Here is a 22411-nt window from a genome sequence, read left to right on the forward strand (position 1 = left end):
ACACCCTTCAGACTGGGACACCACAGAGCTACCCCTCTGCGAGATGGCCTTGGACCTGAGCCTAAGCAGCTCCATTTTAAAACTCCAGTCTCAGCAGGCACACCCACAGAGCCTCCAGTGTGCCTCAGACAAGTCCCTGCCCCTCACCCTGATAAGCAGAGGAAGCCCCGGCAGGCTGTCCTCGCCTGATGGGGTGGAGGCCGCCAGACCAGATGTTTCTGACCCCAGGGTAAATGATGTCACTGAGAAATCCAGTGGTAGCTGATAAGGATTGAAAGGGGGGTCAAAAAGCCCCCAAATTTAGTATAAATGATAGAGCAAATGAACAGGGATCAGCCAGCCGAAACCAGGGTGCAGTCGGGCTGGAGGCCTGAGGAGGACCTGACATCCCATCGTTGTCATCGTTCCTGTCCTCTGCGTGATCCTCACCTCTCTCAAACCCTACCGCCTCGTCTGGACCCTGGTGAGAGCCACAGCTTCTCCCTATGACCCTCTCCTCAACGGGTCGTCCACTCCACGCCAGGAAAAGCCTGCCTTGCTTCCAGACCTGGTCACCGCAGTCTGAGTGGGTGGGCATCTGCTGGACCTAAAGCCTAAGGCTGGAGACTTTTGAACTTAGCCTGCAGAGGGAATGGCTGTCATTAGCCTGTCATGATCAAGTGTGTTTGCAGTGAATTAATTCATCTAGAATTGCTTGCTGGGAATTGATCATGTCTACTGCAGCCCAGCATTAAGGAGTGTCATTTTCTTGATTAACCTATGAGGGGACTCTACGCTGTGGCTCAAGTGGTAGCGTGCTCACCTAGCATGCGTGAGGCACTGGGTTCGATTCTCAACACCACATAAATGTAAAATAAAGATATTGTGTCCACCTAAAAAAAATGATAATAATAATAAAGAACCTACAGAGTGGGGCTGGGTTGTGGTTCAGTGGTAGAACGCTCGCCTCACACGTGTAAGGCCCTGGGTTTGATCCTCAGCACCACATACAAATAATAAATAAATACATAAATAAATAAGTTATTTTAAAAAAAGAACCTATAGAGTGAAATTGTATTGAGTGATTTGAGTGAATAAAGCATTGAAAGGGGCAGAAGCATGTGGACATTCTTTATTTCTCCCCTCGCAATTTTGCCCCCTTGTGACACCCTCTCAGATTCAGGTCCTTAGAGATGGATGGTTTTTAAAAAACATAAAAGCAAAAATCTCCTCAGATAGGAACAAAATGGCCGATCGCCGTCAGAGAAAGGACCGTTCACTCAGGGCCATTCTCCTGAGTGACGAAGGTGAAACCCTAGGAGTCTGGTTCTCAGACTGTGCCATGCCCACTCGCTGTGTAGGGAAGCCACAGAAGCCAGAGGCCTCCCACAGCCCCGGGCTAGGGTGTCTGCACTCCGTATGGCCACAGTGACCACCCATCAGGTGGACCACAGCATCTGTGGTCCGCAGGACCCCTACAGCTTTGTCCAGAGCACGAGCTGACCCCCAAACCCAGCTCTGTGGTGTGGGGCTCCCCTGAGAGGGGCCTACCAAGCACTGGGCATTTTCAGGTATTTCACGTCATACCCATCAAAAATAAATCCTTAAAAAAATAAGAGCTCAAATGTGGAGGGGGCTGGGGTGGTGGCTCAGTGGTAGAGCGCTCCCTAGCATGCACGGGGACTGGGTTCCATCCTCAGCACCACGTAAATGTAAAATAAGGATATTATGTCCATCTAAAACTTGAAAATAAATGTTTTTAAAAAACGTGGAGCCCTCATCCCCTGGAACCAAGACTGATCATGGGTGCATTTTTAAAACGACCCTCTTGGAAGAGCTTCCTGCAGGCAGGCGTGGTTTGAACCTCTGCCCCAGCCGGGTGAGCTCCTCGTGGGCTTGGTGGTGACGGCTCTGGCGCCCTAGCAGTGGCTGCCCCCCTGTGGCTGGCTTTCAAGCACTGCACCCGACATTCACATGGGCTGGGCAGGACCTGGGCTGCGGTTTCTTCCAGCTGGCCAGCAGGGTCCTCCTGGAGGGAAGACCATGGCCCACCACTTGCTGGGAACCCAAGCCGCCACCAAGGAGACACCTGGAGACAGATACAGGGGAGAAGAAGGAAACCACCCCTGGCTTCTGGGAAGCCCCTGTATTCTTACTTTGTCATTTCTCCCAGGCTCTGTGACCCACCACTCTCCTCTCCTGCAGGGCCACTCACCTCTTCTGCTCCCCTGCTGTGGCTTCAGGCTGCTCCTTCCAGGGTCTGTGTGGTCAGCTTGTCCTCAGGAGCCACCTCTCAGACCCGGCAGCAGGTCCATGCCTCCTCCCACCCAGGTAGATGCTTTCCTAGCACAGATGGGAGCCACGTGGGTCTTCTGCCTGACAGTCCCTCAGATATCCCAACACACCAATCAGGAGACAGCAGGAGAGAACCGGGGCCACGGGCCGCTCCACCTCCAGGTGTAGACTCTCCAACCAGTACGTCCATCTTCTGCTTAGGAGAGATCACTTCTGCACTGTGGACTGGTCTTTGGTCTTAGAATTTGACCCCTATTTGCATATTCCTGAGCATTTTGATGGAAATTTAGAAGGAATAGTATGTTGCTAACCCTCTTCCATGTGTTTCTGCAGGTTCCCACAAGTTAGGTTTAATAACCATTTCCGTAATCATCATTTATTGGTCTCGGAGTGTATTTGGACAACAAACATACACCTGACCAGGTAAAATCAGTTAGTCACCCTCTTAAATCCAGGTTAGATCAAGTGCAACTTCACAAACAGGGATCTGGGGAGGGGACAGAAGAGCACTGAGGGAAACCAGTGTCTGGTTCCAGGACCAAAATCCATGCAGGAGGCTGAGGCAGGACAGCAATCAAGGCCAGCCTGAGAACTTAGCAGGACCCTGTCCCCATTATAAAAAGGGCTCCCATGCACAAGACTCTGGGTTCAATCCGCAGCGCCACACACAGCCTCGGCATCAAGGGGATGAGCTCTGTGTGAACAAAGGCTCAAGTGTCTCCATCCAGCACCTGCTGCAGGCCCAGCACAGGCCCTGGGGCCAGTGAGGAGAGGGAGAGCGGGTTGAGTCCTCTAGAAAGAAAGGTGGAGTCTAAGTAAGCTTAGACATCTAAGACGCCTAGGAAGCTGAGAGGAGAGTCAGACGACCACATCTGCCCTGGAGGGAAATGCATGGCTCCTGTGGGCTCAGCACTAGAAGCCAGGAGACTCCTGGGGGTGCTCTGCAGAGACCCACCCAGCACACCGCTTGCTAGAGGGCAGCTCCGGGGAGGCCGAGGCCTGTGTTGGCTGCTGTGGAATACCTGCTGTTTTCACTAGCTGGGGCTGCGCCACACCTGTGTCAAGCCACCTTCTTTCTGGGGGTGGCCCAGAGGTGCCACTAGCACTGCCACCTGTCCGAGCCGAGAGGCCCTATTCTGAGATGGGGGTGTGGAGGACAGACACTGTGGGCTGTCCTCCTGCAGAGGTGGCTGGGGACGAGCTGCTTGGGCCTCTGCATTCCTGGACGGCTCACAAAGCATTGTCACATGGCTCTGAGGGGGAGCCAGGGATGGGCGACGCCCCATCAGGGGCCAGCAATGCTGTCTGCATGCCCACATGTGGCCATAGGCCACAAAATGTCTGCAGTCTCAAAGGTGGTCTTCCCAGTTGCCCCTAGCAAGAGAGCACTCAGGAAACCAACCGCAGGCCTCCTGCACGTGCCTCCGCTGCCCAGCATGGCCACGTGGGATGTGAAGTCCACCTGGGCTCCTCAGCAGGTAAGCCAGGGCCCTAGAAAGGCTTCAGGAAGAACCAAGGAACCCATTGGCAAGTCAGGAGGTCTCCGTTCTTGACTTCCTTGAAGCAAAGGACACGACGGAGCATGTGGCTTGGCACTAGAGGTGATTCTCAGGACCCGAGACTGGGCACCTGACTCAGAAGCACCACAAAACACCTGTGCTTCCATGAGCGGACTCACTGATCAATCCAAAGGCCTAAGCCCAGGCAAACACCTCCCATGTGGCAAGAGCCACGTGGAGGAGAGTAGGACGGCCTTGCCTCGGTGGGGAGTGCCCAGTTCTTCCCAAAGCAAAAGAGGTCTGCAGAGGAAGCGCGAGGCGCTGGCCCTCATGTCCGGCAAGTCGGAATCTGAGGCTGAAACCTGCTCCCAGCACCCAGCAGGCCTCAGAGCAGAGGGCAGCCTGCTGCCTCAGCCCTCCACAGCACGTCCACCCCACGCCAGGACACAGGCCCACACATCCACCTCACGCCAGGGGCACCTGGCCCAGAGGGCTCACCCATGCTGCTTCTCCACAAAGACCACTCTAATACCAAGGCACGATGCAGCTCTGCAGGTGACATACAAATCAGGCCAAGTGACACTGCCCAGAGAAGCTGCAGGAAGTCAGCCAGAGAGGCCATCTCAGCAAAGACGTTCCTTTTAATTTAGACGTGTGTTTATCACTTTATGCACAACTAAGAAAATAGTCCATTAAAATAAATTTTCATGGTAGACTGTTTAAGATCTAGTGATAAATGTGATAATATTTTACAGTTATTCTAAAAATAACAAGAAATACTCTCAGAAAAGAGCATATTGGACTTAACTCGATATTTCCTTTGAAGTTTAGTGCACAATAAAATGTTCATTTGTTTCTCTTCCAAAATAGTGACTTATGTAATGGGAATACAGAAATAACACTCTGTAAAACAGATCATGTACGGATACGCTTGTTCTACGCACATAAACACAAGTGAACCCGTGTCAAAGGGTCAGTGTTGGGTCATGGGTCCTCAACACGGGTCTGGCGGGAGCGCCCTGGACAGCGCCCTCAGGCAGATAGGCCACCTTCCTTCCACGGGGCCCCCTGCAGGAGCAGGCGCAGCCGGCTGGACTCCTCTGCCTCTGGGGACGTCCACTGCCTCTTCAGGTACTGGATGTCGACCTTGCCCGAGGCTCTGGCAAGCACCAGGGCCTGGAAGCTGCCACTGGCCTTCTCTGGCTCCCCCATGACGGTCATGGTCACCACCCTGCGGGTGAGAGGGGACATGAGCAGGGAAGCTGGTGTACACCACGGGCCTGCAGTGATCACGGGGTCTCCACAGTGGCCACCTTCTACAGCGTCCACCGTCAGAACGAGAAGCCAGACCAGGGACAGCTGTGGGAAGCTAGCCCGCCCCGTGGGCCCACCCCTGCCACACAGGCATGACTCACCCTTTGAGAAAGAGCTGCACGGGGCTTGGCTGTGGGCACACCTGGGAGCTGGGAAGCGCTTCCTGGGGCAAGTGCCCCAAGCAGGGGCTCCAAGCTGCCCAGGCAGAGGCTCTGGCAGGAGGCCAGCATGGGGCCCAGCGCGGGAGGGCAGATGGGCAGAGCTGACAGGATGCAATCCCCCATATGGGTTTGCTCTTTTGTAGACATGTGGGAGTCCCAGTTTGGGGGTCCCTAGCACCTCATTCTCAACTAGTTAAATGTCAAAGCTCACAAATCTGCACCTGCAGCCAGACGGCTTCCCCGAGCCCCGCAGCCTGGGGTTCAGCTCTGTCCTCCAGGCAAACAGCAATTCCCTCCACCAGCAGATGCCCGCGTGGGAAACCTGGGCCTGATCCTGCTCTTGCATGTCCCTCCTCCACACGGTCCCCATGCAAAGGTCATGCCCTCCTCTCTGCTGACCAGTTTTTTGATCGGCCCATCTCAAATCTCATCTTCTCCCTGTAGCTGACAGAGACTCTCACAACTTGGGCGCTGCCTCATTTCCACTTAAACTCCTCCCGGTCACCAGTGGGAAGGTGCCCAGTCCTTCCTACATGGCCTCCCTGGGTCTCTGCTGCCCCGGGACTGGCTGGACTCACGCTCTCCCAGTGCCTCTGGGGGACTCTCTCGACCCACTTCTGTCTACTTCACCCCTCTTCATCCATGGGACCTGGCTGGGTGCCGGCCACTCTCAGAGGGAATCTGCTCACGGTCCTCAACTGGACCAGGAGTCCCACAGCATCCATGGCTTGTCTGTCACAGCCAAGGCACCCAGGACAGAGCCACATCCCACCCAGCAGGGGCCTGGCGCACCTTCCCTGTCTTACTGAGCAGGGATCTGGGCGGCTATGCCGGCTCTGCGTGGTGCAGACCACACACATGGGATCCGTGACTGGCGGCAGGACAGGACCGATGCCTCACTGCAGTCAGACGGAGCCAGCAGCTGGGGCAGGCAGTCCTGTATGGTGGCCCACCAGCTCTGCCTGCTACTGACATACCCTTGAGCTGCACTCCAGACACACCCAACACCCAGGCTCACGCCACCAAGGCACAGCAGAGCCACACCAGGACTCCTGTGCCCGTGGAGCCATGGCCTGAGGGTGGCCCTCTTAGTGTCACTCCCTACCTACTGCCGGCCCCCGAGGCAAACCCATAGCTTTTGGGGGTCAGGAAACTACGCCTGAAAAGGAGCAGACCATGGAAAGTAAAGTGGCCGGAGCTCTCACTGACGCCCGACACTTCCACACCACTGCCCATCAACTCACCAGAAACCCAGGGAAACCTAACTGACCGCGTGGGAGCCTTCACAGAGGCTCCCTGACATCAGGACTGTAGGGTCAACACAATGTGGTCCATGGATGAACTATTTCCAGGTGCTCTTTAAAAGCCACTTAGGGCTGGGTGCAGTGGCACACGCCTGTAATCCCAATTCTGAGAGGCTGAGTCAGGAGGATCACCAGTTCAAGGACCATCAAGGCGGACTGGTGAGACTGTCTCCAAGTAAATTCAGAAGGGCGAGAGCTGTAGCTCAGAGGCAGAGCTCTGGGTTCAAGGCCGGCACTGGGAGCACACCCATGACGTTTAAGACACATGCGTCAGCCCAGGTCAGCACCATCACCGATCATGTGCTCAGAGGCCTTCGGATGTGCAAGCTGGACAGAGCAGAGCAGAAGACAGAAAACCAGGACCAAAGTCTGAGTCTAGCCCTCGGCGCCCCACAGAGCACCACCAGCTCCAGGGCTGGGGCTGGCCAGGGGATCCGGGAGCTGCCCGACCTCCAGGCATGGGCTGCCCAGCTGCTCCTGGGCTACAGGAAACAGGAGGCTGAAGTGTCCGGCACTCCACGGACCCGACCCAGTGCCTTCCCTGTAAGAGCTGCTCGGTTCCTCCTGCTGAGTCCTTCACAGCTGAAGGAAGACAATTCAGCACAAGTATCACTTCTTTAACTTGAAAGCTGCTGCCAGACATTCAAACAGGAGCCCATGGAAAAGGATGTTCTGTACCATTCCAGAAGGTTCTGCTGTAAGCAAAGTGAGGAAATGCATCCCAGCAGGCAGCTCTTTCCTGTGAGACCCTCGGGCAGATGCTCTAAAAGCCCGGGCAGGCCAGCACCCCCTGGACGGTGTGCAGAGGCCTCCCAGAGTGTCACTAGGCTCACAGCCAGAGACGGTACCAGTGCCCCGAGGCACACCATCCTGCGTGGCCAGGGGGATGCCAGGAGAGCGTCCCTGACCAGCCCCATGGAAGTGCCTTCTCAGAATGGTCAGGGAGGACCAGGCGCTATGTGGGAACAGAGGCCAAGGAGGAGGTATGCCCACGCGGCTCCTCGTCCTCCCTGGCCTCCCAGGCCTCCCTTCTCACAGGGCTCCTCACCCTCCCTGGCCTCTGTTCCTACACACCCAGCCTCCTCACTCCTCGTCCGCTGTGTGTCCTGCCACCAGAGGAAAGCCACTCCTAATCTGCTTTACGCTACAGCAGCACTGGGTACATAGTCGGTGCCCAATAAATACTGTATCTGCTTATTAAAAGTGACTGGCGGACTTCCTGGAGTAACAAACCAAGGAAGCATTATGCACTCATATGTCAATCACAGTCCCAATTTTTGATGTGCTTTTTTGTTTCTGCTTTTTGTTTTTGAGATGGGGACTACATTGCCCAGCTGGCCTCCAACTCCTGGGCTCAAGCAATCCTCCTGCCTCGGCCTCCAAGTGTTGAAACCACAGGCGCACCACCCACCGGTACCTGACAAATTTTTAATAATTAGAATAATGTCAACATACCTAGCAAGTGAACTAAGAAAATATAATTTTTTGAATTTTTTCAGATCTTATCAGCATACCCCTAACCTTCTATCAAACGGTCATCTCCTTCTAACCATTTTTATCTTCTTCATTCCTTTACAAAAGAGCAGTGGTACTTCCTCCCAGTTCTCACAGACCATCACAGAGAAATTACTGAAAAGAAAGGTAGAATCTCAAGAAAAAAACGCAGGTGAAAAGACAAACTGAGGTCAAGAGTGCCACAGTCTGGCTGGGCACAAATAACCGGGGTCACGAGCCACTTGTAGGTTCAGACAGGAACTACTTTATTGCCCGAACCCAACGGGAACTCTCTAGAACTCCACGGGAACTCCGCGAGAACTCAAAAGTAGTGGGCACCCGAAGTAGCAGGAGCCGCCTTATTTTAGTAGCTGAGATTTATATACACAACTGAATACACAGCTTGCCCCAATCCAGCATTGTCCAGTTACAGCAATCAGTCATTATCTTAATGACTATACACAGTTTAACTCAATTATCATCATCTTAATGGCTCGCTGGCGCTACTTCGCAACCATTTCTTCTGGCAAAATGCCAGGTGCCATCTTGACTTGGTTGTGGCTCTCAACACAAGAGAGAACCCTTGGCAATGAAAGCTTTGAAACAGACAAAACAACGGCAAATAATTATTTAAAAGTAGTATCTGGGCTGGGGTTTTGGCTCAGTGGCAGAGCACTTGCCTAGCACATGTGAGGCCCTGAGTTCGATCCTCAGCACCACATAAAAATAAATAAAATAAAGGTATCGCGTCCAACTACAACTAAAAAAATACAGAGATATTAAAAAATAAATAAATAAAGTAGTATCACTAACAATGCACATCTTAAATTCACACTAAATAGATTCCACCCGGGCCAGCGGGACACAGGACCCGGAGGGTCTGATCAGAGCGTGACTGGGGGTGGGGGCCATGCAGCAACACTCACAGGCGTCCTGAATTCGTAAGATGGCTCACTAGCTCAGAAGCTCACAGAAAGCTGCTTCTTTCCCTTCTGGAGGGATAATGACAGACAACACTGCCCTCTGAGTCTTCCAACCAACAGACGACCTGCGCTGACTGTGTGATGACCGCCTGGGCAGCTGCTCCAAGACACTGGCTAACAGAGAACGCAGGCTGAACCTGAGGCAAGGGGACTGTGCCTTCCCGGCAGGCTTGCAGTGAACCTGAAAGTGCTCTAAGAGACTACGTATTCTACATATATGAAATGTATTTTAAGTTATAAATACATCATTATAGTCGGTCACACCCTTTAAAGTGTGGCAATCCTGTGTAAATAAGTTAAATAAGCAGAAAGGCGGGGGGGGGGGGGGGGGGGGAGGTGCGGCGGCTCCTGGGCTTTGCACTCACCTGTCTGGGGAGACGAGCTGTGTGGCCACAGGGCCCAGGTCACTCTGCAGAAGGTCCCACACGTAAATCCTCGATGCGTCATCCTGCACCAGGAACACGGCGGGCCTCGTTGGGGACCACTGCAGTGCCCTGATGGCACGGCCCCCCGTGCTGTGGTCCCACTGCAGCAGCGGCTGCGCAGAGGTGAGCTGGTGCAGCCTGATGCTGCCATCCGAGCAGCCGGCCTGCGACAGGAAGGCAGTGTCAACTTTTAACCAACCCCAGGGCCAGGGAGCCTCCCAAGCACTGATGTCCCTCAGGTCACGCAGCACAGAGCAGTTGACTTTGTGTTTCACAGCTGCTCAGCCCTCACGCATCACGCAGGTGAGTGCCTGCCTGGAGTCTGCACCCTCCCGCCAGGGCAATCCAGCAAGGCACAAACAGGCACTGGTTCAAGCATAAGCTGATATGTTTGGCTTTGTGGAAGTAAATAACTCGCTTTTTCAAAAATGACATATGACCACATCAATAACATGGTTACATATTCCCCCCCCGGATCGAAATTCCTATAAAAGAAACTGGTTTAATGAAAGACCAAATTTATAACTATAAGAAGAAGATTGATTACTTTTTACTCTATTTAATACTTCACATACTGTAAAAGAAAGAAAAAAAAGAGAAAGAAAAGAAAAGCAACAAGAATGGGAGTAGAGTTCTAAAATTAAATATAAACAAACAAACTTAAAAACCTATATTCCAAATAAGCAGCACAGGTCCACAGGAGGGGGAGGGGAGGGGGGGAGGGGAGGAGGAGGAGGAGGAGGAGGAGGAAGGGAAGGAGAAGGAGGAGAAGGGAGGGGAGGGGGAGGAAGGAGAGGGAGGGGAAGGAGGGAGGAGGGAGAGGAGGGAGGGGGAGGGGGAGGGAAGGGGGAGGAGGGGGAGGAGGGAGGAGGGGGAGGAGGGAGGGGGAGGGGAAGGAGGGAGGGGGAGGGAAGGGGAGGAGGAGGGAGGGGGAGGGAGGGGGAAGGAGGGGGAGGGAGGGGAGGGAGGAGGGAGGAGGGAGGGAGGAAGGAAGGAGGGAGGGGAGGGGGAGGGGGAGGAAGGAGAGGGAGGGGAGGCCTGAGCAGCTGCTGAGCCCACATCCCTTCTTCCTGACTCAGGAGCCACACAGCAGGCTCCTTTACCGAGGCTGGAGGGCTGTCGGCTGGGGCTGAGCAGCTGCACCCCAGGTGGCTGCTGGGGTCTGTACACAGTACTCTGCACAAGGGCACCAAGAGGTGTGGACCTTCCCAGGCGAGGTGGGGACCATGGGGTTGACGGGGCACAGCAGCGAGCCCTGGGAGGGATGGTGCCATCTAACAAGAACGGGTAGAAAGAACAGGTAGGCTGTCAGGACTGTGACATGGAGAGCTGGCAGGGGCTTGCATTCTGTGAAACTCTAAATAGTTTGCAATTGAACATAGTATTTCTTAAGAGAGTCAGATTTTGACCTAATTTATTTTAATTTGTTATTAATATCCTATTTTTCTACTTTATATCACTGACACCTAACACATAATTAATTTATAGCCCAATGAAGGATGACCTTTCGAGTTTTCCCAACAGGTAAATAATACCACTGGAAAAAAAAGAGGTTCCAGGTCTGGCTCCCAACTCAGGCAAGCCCAAGGCATCCCTGGGTCTTGCCTGAGGCTGGGCTGGGGCTGTAGCTCAGTGGTAGAGCTCTTGCCTAGCACACCTAAGGCACTGGGTTTGATCTCCAACACCACATAAAAATAAATAAATAAGAAAAGGGTATCGCATCCAGCTATAACTAAAAAGTTTTTAAAAAGGAAAAAAGTGCTATAAAAAGAGACTTCCTTGTGTTGGGGTTGTGGCTCGGGGGTCGAGCGCTTGCCTCGCATGTGTGAAGCCCTGAGTATGATCCCCAGCACCACATAAATAAATAAATAAATAAATAAGGGTATCAGGTCCATCTACAACTAAAATAATATTTTAATAAATGAATAAATAAAAACAGACTTTCTTACCAAGAATACTGTTTCTCCAAATGGTGAAAAATCAATCACATTGACTTTTACGGGTCTTATACCACATTGCTGAGGTCGGAATAGTTTGGGAGATACTCTCAAGTCTTGTCTTGTGCCGTGGCTTATAAGACCCTAGTAATAAGATAAAGAGTGGCCAAGGAAAACTTAGGTATAAGGTTGGGTAAAGTCAATATGCTTGAAAAAATTATTCCACATTATAATAAAAGCAAACAGTGAGTTAATCTCAAATAAACTATATACTATGAAACTTTGGGAGCGAGGGATGAGTGGTAGAATGAAATGTAAAATACTACTCACCACATCTGTGCCAACAATAAAGTGATTAGGATCTGAAGGCAGAAATCTGACACTCAGTGTTTGTGTGGGCCCCCAGAATTCAATCCCTTGATGGGAAAGGCTGGGGAAAGAAAGTGGACATTAAGATGGTGTGTTTTGGAGCCGTAAGGATAACTGACAATCTCGACACTCCCCTAGCATGACGGCACACTGCCTGACGTGAGCCGGCCAGGCCACACCTCCTCGGTGGTCTCGCCCCCTCGGCTTCCTGTTCGCGTACACTTGGTGATTTCTTGAGATCCATCATCTTGTTCAATTTTTTCTTCAGCTATATCTAATATGCTGCTTAACCACGTGTCATGTAAAGTACAGGAACAACAGTTTCATTTCTAAAGGTTTTGGGTGGTCCGTCAATTCTGTGTGCTGCACTGTGTGGACTACTTCCTCATGCCTATAGTTCTTTCATTTTTGATTGTGAGCTCATCTTTGGCATACAGCTGAGTTTGTAAAAGCAGCCCTTCCCCAGGCAGTCGTGCCTACGTCTCTGACAGTCACTTCTCACCTTGAGGTCCTCATGCCCACACCCAGGATGGAGTCTCAGTTCTTCCAAGCTCCTGCCTTCCCTCAGCTGCAGTGAAGCTTTCTACGTTCCTGTCACACTGAAGGGGCACTGAGTTGCAGGTTGCCATAAAGAGGTTCCAGTCTGGCTCCCAACCCAGGCAAGCCCAAGACAGCCCTGGTCTTGCCTGAGGCTGGAGCCCAAAGTGCACAGTGAAGGCCCAAGACAGCTCAGCCTGGCAATGGGACTCGGGCTTGTCACACGTCAGCTCAAAAGGCTACTACACTATGCCCCTCCTGTCCTTGCATCCCGAGGTTCTCCCTCCATTTGATTGTTTAAGTTGTAAATAGACACGATGTCTTTATTTCATTTTTTTAAACATCTTTATTTTATCTATTTATTTTTATTATTATTTATGTGGTGCTGAGGATTGAACTCAGGGCCTCACATGCGCTAGGCAAGTGCTCTGCCACTGAGCCCCAACTCCAGCCCTCTTTTTTAAAAATCATGATGTTTTGTTGAGTTCTTCCCTTAATGCACAGCTGCTGCCCTGGTCAGAAGTGAGGAGTCTGGATTTCTCTCAGATCCTTTCCGGCTCCTCCTCACACATCATGGAGGACCACAGATGTCAGCCCTGTGGCTGACACCACCTCGGGCCTCCTGCTGTGGTACTCATTGCCTCTGGGCCCCCTACACTCCACAGCTCAGACTGCCTACCCTGCACCCCACCCTGCCCACAGACCCCTTCCTCCTCCTGTTGCCATCTTCGGAGCACACCCTACAACCAACCCTCCTTAGGAAGGCGGGCCACGCGAGGCTCTTCCCTCCTGAGCACCGTCAGTGAGTCCCAGGTCTTTAGTTCTGCCTTCCTCAGCCTCTAAGGGGCCTCCTACCTGATCTCCCCAATTCTACTCTCCCTTCCTCTGTTACAAACTAAAAATGTTGCCAGGTTGATCACCCTAAATGACAAGGAAGCTCTGCCAGCCCTGTGGTGTCCTATCGCCTAAACCTGCTAGCAGAGCAAGCAGATGCTCTAGGGGCCACTGACTCCTCTCCTCCCTCCACATCAGATCCACTGGCAGCTCTGAACACACCAAGCATCCTCGTATCTCTGGGCCTCCCATGACTATTCTCTGGAGCCAGAACACACCAACTTCCATTCTTCAAAGGTCAAGCTCAGTCATCACCCTCCACAAAGCCACATTCACTCTAGCTTCCCAGGTCCCCTCCTGTGCACTCCGCATGCTGCTCATGCTGAAGGACACTTCCTGCTCTGTTATGACCATGGAGGACGAGCAACGGCTCCCAGATACCCTCTTCAGTGGCAGGCTTGCAGGGGTGCTGAGGGCAGATGGTTGCAGAAGCTACTTCAACCACGGAGACAATGCTCCCAGCGACACCTCTTTTGGTTCTAGAAGGCTGCTGGGCTCAGTGCCCTGGGCCAGGGAGGCTCCATGTCAGGGTTCCTCCTTGCAGCAGGTCCCACTCCTGACCCCACTATTTCCCATGGACCTCCAGAAGGCATTGCTAAGAGTGGTGGGTCAGGGCATCAGATACATTAGCTACTTTCCTCCAAAGAGCACATAAAGTCTTAGAGAAATTTATAGTCAAAATAAATGCCATGCATAGCATGAAGTGAGAAGGGCCACACAGAGAAAGAAGTGGTTAAAAGAAGACCAGCAAGGGCACCGCTCTGACTGCGGGTCTGGGACTGCCGGAGACCATGACGTCTGGCTCTGCAGTGCATCTGATGACTTTACAAACTAAGTCATTCACCTTCATAACTGCGCTTAAATCAACTGAGGTTGATTTAAAACTGCTAAGCATGTAGGAGTTCATTAAGACAACCCAAAGCTGTTCTGTGAGGTGAAGAGTGCTCAAAGGCTCAAAGATTTTCCAAGGGTTTTCGCATGTTGAAAGTTAGGCCTGAGTCATGAGAAGTCAACCAACATGGAACATGTAAGTACCATCAATAATAGCTGTGCATTCACTAAGAAGTGTATGTCATGTTAAGTTATGTGACTGAAAGTAGAAATGTATGTCTCTAAATAACACTTTCCATCACTGTTTCTGGTTTCTGAAACTTCATCTAAGTTAAACTTCAGGGCTGCCTTAGAAGAGATGAAAAACAGTGAAGTAGCATCAAATTATATGACAGAAAACATTTTTGATCAAAAAAACATTAGCTCTATACATGGAAGTTATATTTATTACATTGATTTGTAACTAATAAATTAACTACTTTCATAAGCAAAAACAGTAAAAAATTCTACACAAAAACAGAGTGTAAGAAAATATGCTTTCACTACAAAATCCAGCAAGGCATTTGCTGCACATGCAACATCCGATGCCCTTCCTCTCTGCAGGAGAGTCTCCTGAGATGGGGTGCCTCGCGTGAAGCCACACGGTCTCACCTGTCGCCCACCTGCAGCGTGGCACTGTGCACCAGCTTGATCCTCCCTCCAGGGATGAGACCTGAAAAGACGGGCAGAACGGGTGCACCTCGTAACCTGGAGCCACGCTCACTGCCTGAAGGTCATCTCAAACAGTGCCACAATGCAAACGACAGGTGAGGTGCGCGTGCCCTGCTGAGGATCACAGGGGACTCTGACCCTGGAGCCTTCTGCCTTCAGGTGCAGCAAGAGCAGGGGCAGCACCCTTCAGCCCACAGCAGCAAGCCCAGTCTGCAAAGTCCCCCAGGGCCGTTCAGAACTTACTGACGGAACTGGGGGTCTCCAGCTCCTCCAGCCTCCCTCACTGCTCCTCAGTTTCCTAACTTCTCTCCTTAAACAACAAGCATTAGGACTCCCAGGGCCGACCCCATCTTTCTTTCCCTCCCCTCATTTTCCAAAGTGCACACAGCCACCACACTGACCCTCAGACATGAGCTAGCTTAGCCTCCTTGCTACTGCCAACACTATCCTCCCTTTTTAAAATTACTGCACGAGAGGAACAGAGACCCCTGTGATTCTGAGTAGGATATCGCCTAGGACTTGGAAGCAACTAAATGAAGACGCTGTGAGGTGGCCAGGGCCCTGGCACTTTGCCATCATGTGGTCTAACTGCCTGGCACCTCTGCAGCAGGCATGCCCATGAGTCCTGGCTCACGCTTCTCCAGAGACACCTCTCTGACCCAGCCTTGTCCAGGTAGCTCCGTGTCCTAGCATTACACCCCAGTCCTTATCTACAGCCCAAATCTCCTCCCCACCGTTTCCCTGGCACCTGGGACTGGACCTGCAGAGTACATTTCAGAAAGGAATAAAAGAAAGACATGGCTTCAGTCCACAACAGGCCACAGTGGGAGGCCTCAGGACAGCTTGGCACCCTGCGCTCTCTGCTGCCAGGCAGCACCCCCCTCCTGAGGGCAAAGTGGTGAGGCAGCTGGGGATCTGCAGAGGTAGAACACATGAAGGGTGTGTTTCACATCACAGGCACATGCCTCTACCCCTGCATGACATTTCATATGTGCCTCAAAATATCTTTAGGCAAACTAATGCTATTCCCAGCTGCCTGTGTCTGCGGGCAGTGCTGTCACAGGGCCATCAGCAGCAAGGCCTGCCTCAACAGGCTCAAGCCACAGGGTCCTCGTGCTTGGGAGAGCAGGCCAAAGGCAGGTCAGCCCAGCAGGGACAACAGCAAGGTACGCTGAGCAGGAGGGACGAGGAGGGACGAGGGCTGACGGCGAGGAGCACCGCAGAGGAGGCACAGGGCGCCTGTGTTCTGAGCGCAACCTGACAGACCAGAACCCAGACAGGTCAGCACAGGGGGATGGCGCACAGCAAGCAATGCGGTCTTGTTCCCCCAGAAACCCCACGGTGCAGGGCATCGTCTGGTAGGGGCAGCCACATCTGCTCCGTGAGGCCAAGAGCTCCTCCCTCACTCTGAAGAGCAGGAACAAAGTCCAGATCACTCCTACTGCTTCCCAAAGCCACCCAGGGACACAGCCCAACACAAACAAGGGAGGCTATGTCACTGAAAGGGGAGCGGCTAGAGGCTGAGGCAGTCCAGCTAGGCCACAGCGTGCCACAGCGTACCACAGGACCCAAGTGTTCTGTGACCTCTGAGCCCTCTTGGCATCTAGAACCACACCACAAAGCATCAAAACTGCCAACTGTCCCCCATCACTTCTGCCCCACGCCCTGAGGCGTCCAGGAGGGCCACACTGTTCAGGAAGAGCCCAAAGTGGGCAAGGGCTCGGGCAATGGATGGCACATCTGCTCCCAGCTGAGGCCGTCTGAACTCTGCTGCCCTTCCCAACACCTGAACGCAGAACACAGAGGTCCTCGACTGACCCAACAGAGCAGAGCGATAGGCAGCTGCAGGCAGGACTGACCAAGCTACAGGAGAAAGCATTTGATCAGTGCTATGAGGTGCCACTCCACAGCTGGTAAGGTGCACAATCTACAACTTCATTTTTCAGGTAGCTAATTACACATTTTCAAAGCAGGTAGAGATATGTTTGATTTCTAATTGTTTCAGCAAATACTGACTAAAGTTAATTTTTTAATTTAATAGTTACCTAAGTCACTTATCGAGCCTGCCATATCCGCCTTTGGTAATTCAACAACCACCTAAAATAAAATAATGAAAATGAAGATGACATATTTTACAATTAGGAAACAATCAAAGCAAAATATGGCTCTAATTAAGATAGCACAGGGTCCTAAAAATATAACTGCCCCAGAAAACAGGCTGGCAGTCAGCTCCAGGACCGACATACTGACACCTTAATGCCAGGGGCACCGTCCTTCTGGTCGCTACACTCTCCTCCCTCAGGGACTTGCTCAGCAGGCCCCATGGCCTACAGGATGAGTCCTGATGTCACCCTCTGGCCTGGACGCCCTCCTACAGCTCTCATTCCATGTTCGCACAGGCCTGCAGGAGCGGCTACCAAGTGGCCAGCCAGGCCCTAGACTTGCTGGGTATAAGATCCTGTGTCCCCTCCCCACACAACTACAAACCCAGGTCACTCCTGCTTCCCCCCCTGCATTGTGTCCTCTCTTTCCCGGCCCATGCCCTCAACCCAGGTGTTTTCTCTACTGCAGCCATTCCATTTGGCCAGTGGGCATGGCCTTGGGCCAGCAACTCACCCACATATTGAGAATCCCACTGTCATCCAGGGAGGCCACGTGGAACGACAAACCCGACGTTTCTAAGGAAGCCAGAGACAGAAAGAAAGCAGCAGCTTTAACCCAGGCAGCCCGTGGGTCCCTGCTCTCGCGGGCTGAGGGGCGTCACGAACCTTCCTGGGTAGAGAAGGGCGAGAGCACCAAGCTCTGCTTCCGGCAGACGGATGAGGAGACGGCCTCCAGGGCCTGCAGAGGGCTTCGGTGGCTCACTGAGGTAAGGACTCCGTCTGGAATGAACCCGCAGTGCCGTGCGCCGGCATCAAATGGCAGAAACACAAGAAGGTCAAACAGGACAACGATGGAGGTGCTTCTGGGTCTGAAACACCCAGCTCTTGCCGCAGGCCCCCAAGGAAAGCCAGAGGCCAGGACAGACCAAGCAGCATCATTAGGAAACAGACACGATTCTAGAAACACCTGAGGAGGACGACAAGTCCTCACTGCCAAGAGCTCCTTTAAGACTTCACAGGTTTTACTGACAATAGTTAGATGGCACATAAAATGGAACAATCATCTTGTATTCAGTGGCCCTCTGAACCCAGGGGTCCCTCACCCATGCATTCAACCAATGCAGACTGAAAATCCTCTGGGGGAAACCTTACCATAGTGACCACAGGGGCCCTTCTTACCAGGACTCCCACAGGGCACAGCAGCTAGTCACGTATTTGCACTATCTTACGTACACAAGTCACGAGGGATGGTATCAGTCCAGGGGCCGTGTGCACAGGTATACACAAACACATGGGGCCTCGTGTAAGAGGCATGAACACCTGAGGACCAACCCCACCAAGACTGAGGGACTACATATGGGTCAGAGATTTAGTGTTTTGAAAATAGTGCTAGATTCAAAGGTTTGTTATTAATACCAAGAGTTAGAAAATGCAGTTATAAAAGATTTATTTTGGAGCCTAATAACTCCCTTGCCTGAGGCATGTAGATAAACTTTATGTGTTCTTTTCCCTGTCTAAAATACATACATATCTATTCATCCATGGTCCCACATACACATATGTGCATATATATGTGTATATATAAATGCCATCAAAACCCACAAAGTACCTATAAATTAAACCACTCTCAAAAGCAGCAGTATCTCCCCATTGCTTTTGCACAAGCACAGATACACATGGCACATAAACAGAAAGGCAGCATATATGTGGATTAAAATGTCACGGGAGGCATTTAGGAAATGAGAATTTTTAAAGTGCTACTTAGTCAAGAGAAAGAAAATGAATCTCAAAATGGAGAAAAATATCTGCAAAACACATACCTGACCAATGGTACAGAACAGAGAACAACCCACATAAATACAGTTCTCTCATACTAGACAAAGGTGCCAAAACATACATTGGAGAAAAGACAGCCTCTTCGAAAAATGGTGCTGGGAAAACTGGAAATCCATATGCAGCAAATTGAAATTAAACCCCTATCTCTCACCATGCGCAAAACTCAACTCAAAGTGGATCAAGGACCTGGGAATTAGACCAGAGACCCTACATCTCAAGAAAAAGTAGGTCCAAATCTTTACCATGTCAGATTAGGCCCCAACATCTTTAACAAGACTCCTAAAGCACAAGATATAAAATCAAGAATCAATAAATGGGATGGATTCAAACTAAAAAGCTTCTCAGCAAAGGAAACAATCAATCAGGTGAACAGAGAGCTTATATTGTGGGAGCAAATTGTTGCCACACGCATGTAAGAGCACTAATCTACAGGATATATAAGAACTCAAAAAACTTAACACCAAAAATACAAACAACCCAATCAATAAGTGGGCTAAGGAGCTGAACAGACACTTCTCAGAAGATGATATAAAAATCAATCAAATATTTTAAAAAATGTTCACCATCTCTAGTAATTAGAGAAATGCAAATTAAAACTGCTATAAGATTTCATCTCTCTCCAGTCAAAATAGCAGTTATCAAGAATACAAGCAACAATAAGTATTGATGTGGTTGTGGGGGAAATGCACACTCATACATTGAGGTGGGACTGCAAACTGGTGCAGCCAATCTGGAAAGCAGTATGGAGATTCCTTGGAAAACTGGGAATGGAACCACCATTTGACCCAGCTATCCCACTCCTTGGTCTATACCCAAAAGACTTAAAAACAGCATACTACAGTGATGCAGCCACATCAATGTTCATAGCAGCAAAATTCACAATAGCCAAATTGTGGAACCAACCTAGATGCCCTTCAATAGATGAGTGGATAAAGAAACTGTGGTATATATACATAATGGAATATTACTCACCAATAAAAGAGTCTAAAATTATGGCATTTGCAGGTAAATGGATGGAGTTAGAGAATATCATGCTAAGCGAAGTAAGCCAATCCCAAAAAACCAAAGGACAAATGTTTTCTCTGATAAGTAGATGCTATGGGGAGGACATGGGATGACTGGAAGAACTTTGGATCGAGCAAAGGGGAGAGAGAGAGGAGGAGAGGGGGCATGGGGATAGGAGAGATGGACATAATTACTCTAGGTACATATATGATCACACAAATGATGGGACCCTACTTCGTGTACAACCAGAAGTAAAAAATTGTGCTCCATTTGTGTACAATGAATCAAAGAACATTTTGCTGTCATGTATAACTGATTAGAATAAATGAAAAAAAATTTTTAAATCTAATAAAAAAAATGGACAAAAGACCTCAACAGACACCTCCCCAAATAGGATGCATGGGTGTCATGAAACGTCTGGAAAGGGCTCCCACCATGCATCACGAGGGGCGCCACTGTGCCCCTGGCAGGACACCAGGATCCAGTCTCTGGGGAGGATGTGGTGGCCCAGGAGTGCTGGTTGCTGAGGGAGGGAATGTCGACCGTGGTCCTATCCAATAAAGACTTCTTATATGCAGAAAAGCAGACCCCAACTAACACCCCTCACCATGCCCCAAATTAGCAGAAGTGGAGCACAGACTTAACTATAAAATCTAGGATCACACAACTTCAAGAAGAAAACAGGGGACACTGTTGGCAAAGCAGTTAAGCAAAAACTGCTTAGACGTGACACCAGACATGAAATCATAAAAGATTGGTGATTGAATTTCATCAAATCTAAAATGTTTTCTGTCCTTCTAAGACAATGTTATGAGAAAAGGTAACCAGATTGAGAGAAGGTATTTACAAAACCTGCCAGTTATACCCAGAATACACGAAGACGCTCAGACATGAAGGTCTGGGATTCAGCTCAGTGGTCAAGTACTTGCTTAGCTTGTGCAAGGCCCCGGGTTTAATCTCCAGGACAAAAGAAAAAGAAAAACCTTAATAAGGAAACAACCCAATAAAAAAAAAAAGTAAAAACCTTCAACAGATGTCACCCAGGCAGACTTAGGGATGATGAATAAACGTGTGCTCGGCGTCACCAGCCATTAAGGAAGGGAACATCACCATGAGACATGTTTATCAGAAAGCCGCCCAAAAAGTTCCCGTGAGGTGCTGGTGAGGATGCAGAGTGCCTGAAACTCTCACACCCTGTGGCAATGCAAAATGGCTAACACTCTCGGATAGGCTCCTGGCACACTTATTCACAATCACCAACAACTGGAATCAACCACAAGTCCAGAGTGGCTCCAGGGGAGCATCTGCACAAGGGACACCTTCAGCAACGCAGTGAGCTTCTGCAACACGCAGCAGCACAGGAGTCTCAACACACAGCTACTGCACAAGTCCAGTGCTTTGACATCTGGACAACCCAGAGCCAGGACAGAACAAAATCCGTGGCCGGGAGGACCACAGCAGGGTTCTGAATGTGAAGAGAGACCAGCAGGAGTGAGTTGAGGGCCGGGGGCTGAGCCATGGCAGCAGGGCTCCGGCCCCTCCTGGGAGGCACTGTGGCACTGGATCAGACAGCAGTCTGGGGCAGCCTGCCCATGTAGTCAGTGTGGCCTCCCACACAGTCACCTTCCGGGGCAGCAGGGACACAGCTGTCATGACAACTAAATGAGCAGGTAGACACAAGGGGCCTGGGGAGAGTGCTGTGGTGGTGGCAGGGTGGGTGACAGGAGATTGGCGTCCTGGGAGGGTGGCCGCTCTGGCCTGTCATCCCCAGGGGGAGACTACCTTCACCTCCCCACCGCCAGCACTGACCACCATGCCACAGGCACACACACACCATCGAACCCTCAGCTAATCTAAAACCACAAACCATCTTGTTGAGGATTTTAGGGAATCCACAAACTTAATATGAAGGAAGATTCCCATCATTCTTGGCTGCTGCATCAGGATTACTTGAGTAAATATTTTTTTCTACTTATCAAATGCCTCCCTTGCCCATGGATTGGATCCCAGCTTCTGGATAATCTGAATGAATAAATGCCAATCAATTTAAAACTTCAGTCTCAGCTCTGGCGTGGCTTTCCAGAGACACCAGCTTGGCAACATGACACTGACCGGTGGAAAACGTGGCCGTCCTGAAGGTCCAGCAGCAGTCACTCAGCTCAACGTAATGGTGAATCCTGGAGTCTTCTCTGAGGTCCCACACCACCACTGAGCCATGTGCTGTTCCAGCAAACAGCAGAAATGCCTTCAGAGGGCTAAAGCAGCAACACGTGACCTGAAAGGAAAACAGGGGGGCTGAGGCCTGGGCAGCAGGGGACTGGCCCACGGCAGTCGGGTCTGCTCGTCCCACACTGGCGCCTGCTCACTTGACCCAGAGGGACGTCCCAGGTGGCTGTGTCTGAGAAGCTGAAGGACCTAGTGAACACAGACCTCTGCACATAGATAAAATGCTTGGTTTCCTCAAATGGACAGTAGGGACAAAGTGCCCCAGTAGGACTTTTGGGACCACATGATAGCCACATGAGAGGTGCTTGACTGTCACTTCTTCTCAGTGCAATTCAATGGGCTTCAAAACAGACCATTCCACCCTGATCACCTCACCTACACCCTGTGTTGCAAGAAGTGTCCACATTCAGTTCCCTAAAACTGGTGCCTGTGAAAGTCACTCCTCCCCATGGCTTTGGCAGAAATCAAGGAACACAAAAGTAGGACATTTTCCTGATTAAAGGGATATG

The 22411-nt window shown here is 51.0% G+C and overlaps 1 protein-coding gene across 5 annotated transcripts in view; it reads right to left on the reverse strand.

Moving 5' to 3' along the window:
- Window positions 1-1869: 1869 nt before the first annotated feature.
- Window positions 1870-22411, reverse strand: part of Dync2i1 (dynein 2 intermediate chain 1) — an 81089-nt gene continuing 60547 nt past the window's right edge. For 3 of the 5 annotated variants that reach the window (XM_076859334.2, XM_076859339.2, XM_076859332.2), the window contains 9 exons: window positions 21789-21951; window positions 17502-17615; window positions 17350-17411; window positions 16779-16830; window positions 14674-14734; window positions 11722-11821; window positions 11404-11535; window positions 9395-9618; window positions 4181-5004 (listed from right to left, as the gene is read on the reverse strand). In XM_076859334.2, the coding sequence (XP_076715449.2) occupies window positions 4806-5004; window positions 9395-9618; window positions 11404-11535; window positions 11722-11821; window positions 14674-14734; window positions 16779-16830; window positions 17350-17411; window positions 17502-17615; window positions 21789-21951 (1107 nt within the window). In that variant the 3' untranslated portion in view covers window positions 4181-4805. Of the gene's footprint in view, window positions 1917-2068; window positions 2323-4180; window positions 5005-9394; window positions 9619-11403; window positions 11536-11721; window positions 11822-14673; window positions 14735-16778; window positions 16831-17349; window positions 17412-17501; window positions 17616-21788; window positions 21952-22411 lie in introns of those variants that run through there. The other 2 variants (XR_013091693.2, XM_076859336.2) reach the window with 2 other exon arrangements.

The sequence above is a fragment of the Callospermophilus lateralis genome, chromosome 1, assembly GCF_048772815.1.
Source record: "Callospermophilus lateralis isolate mCalLat2 chromosome 1, mCalLat2.hap1, whole genome shotgun sequence".
Taxonomy (NCBI): Eukaryota; Metazoa; Chordata; class Mammalia; order Rodentia; family Sciuridae; genus Callospermophilus; species Callospermophilus lateralis.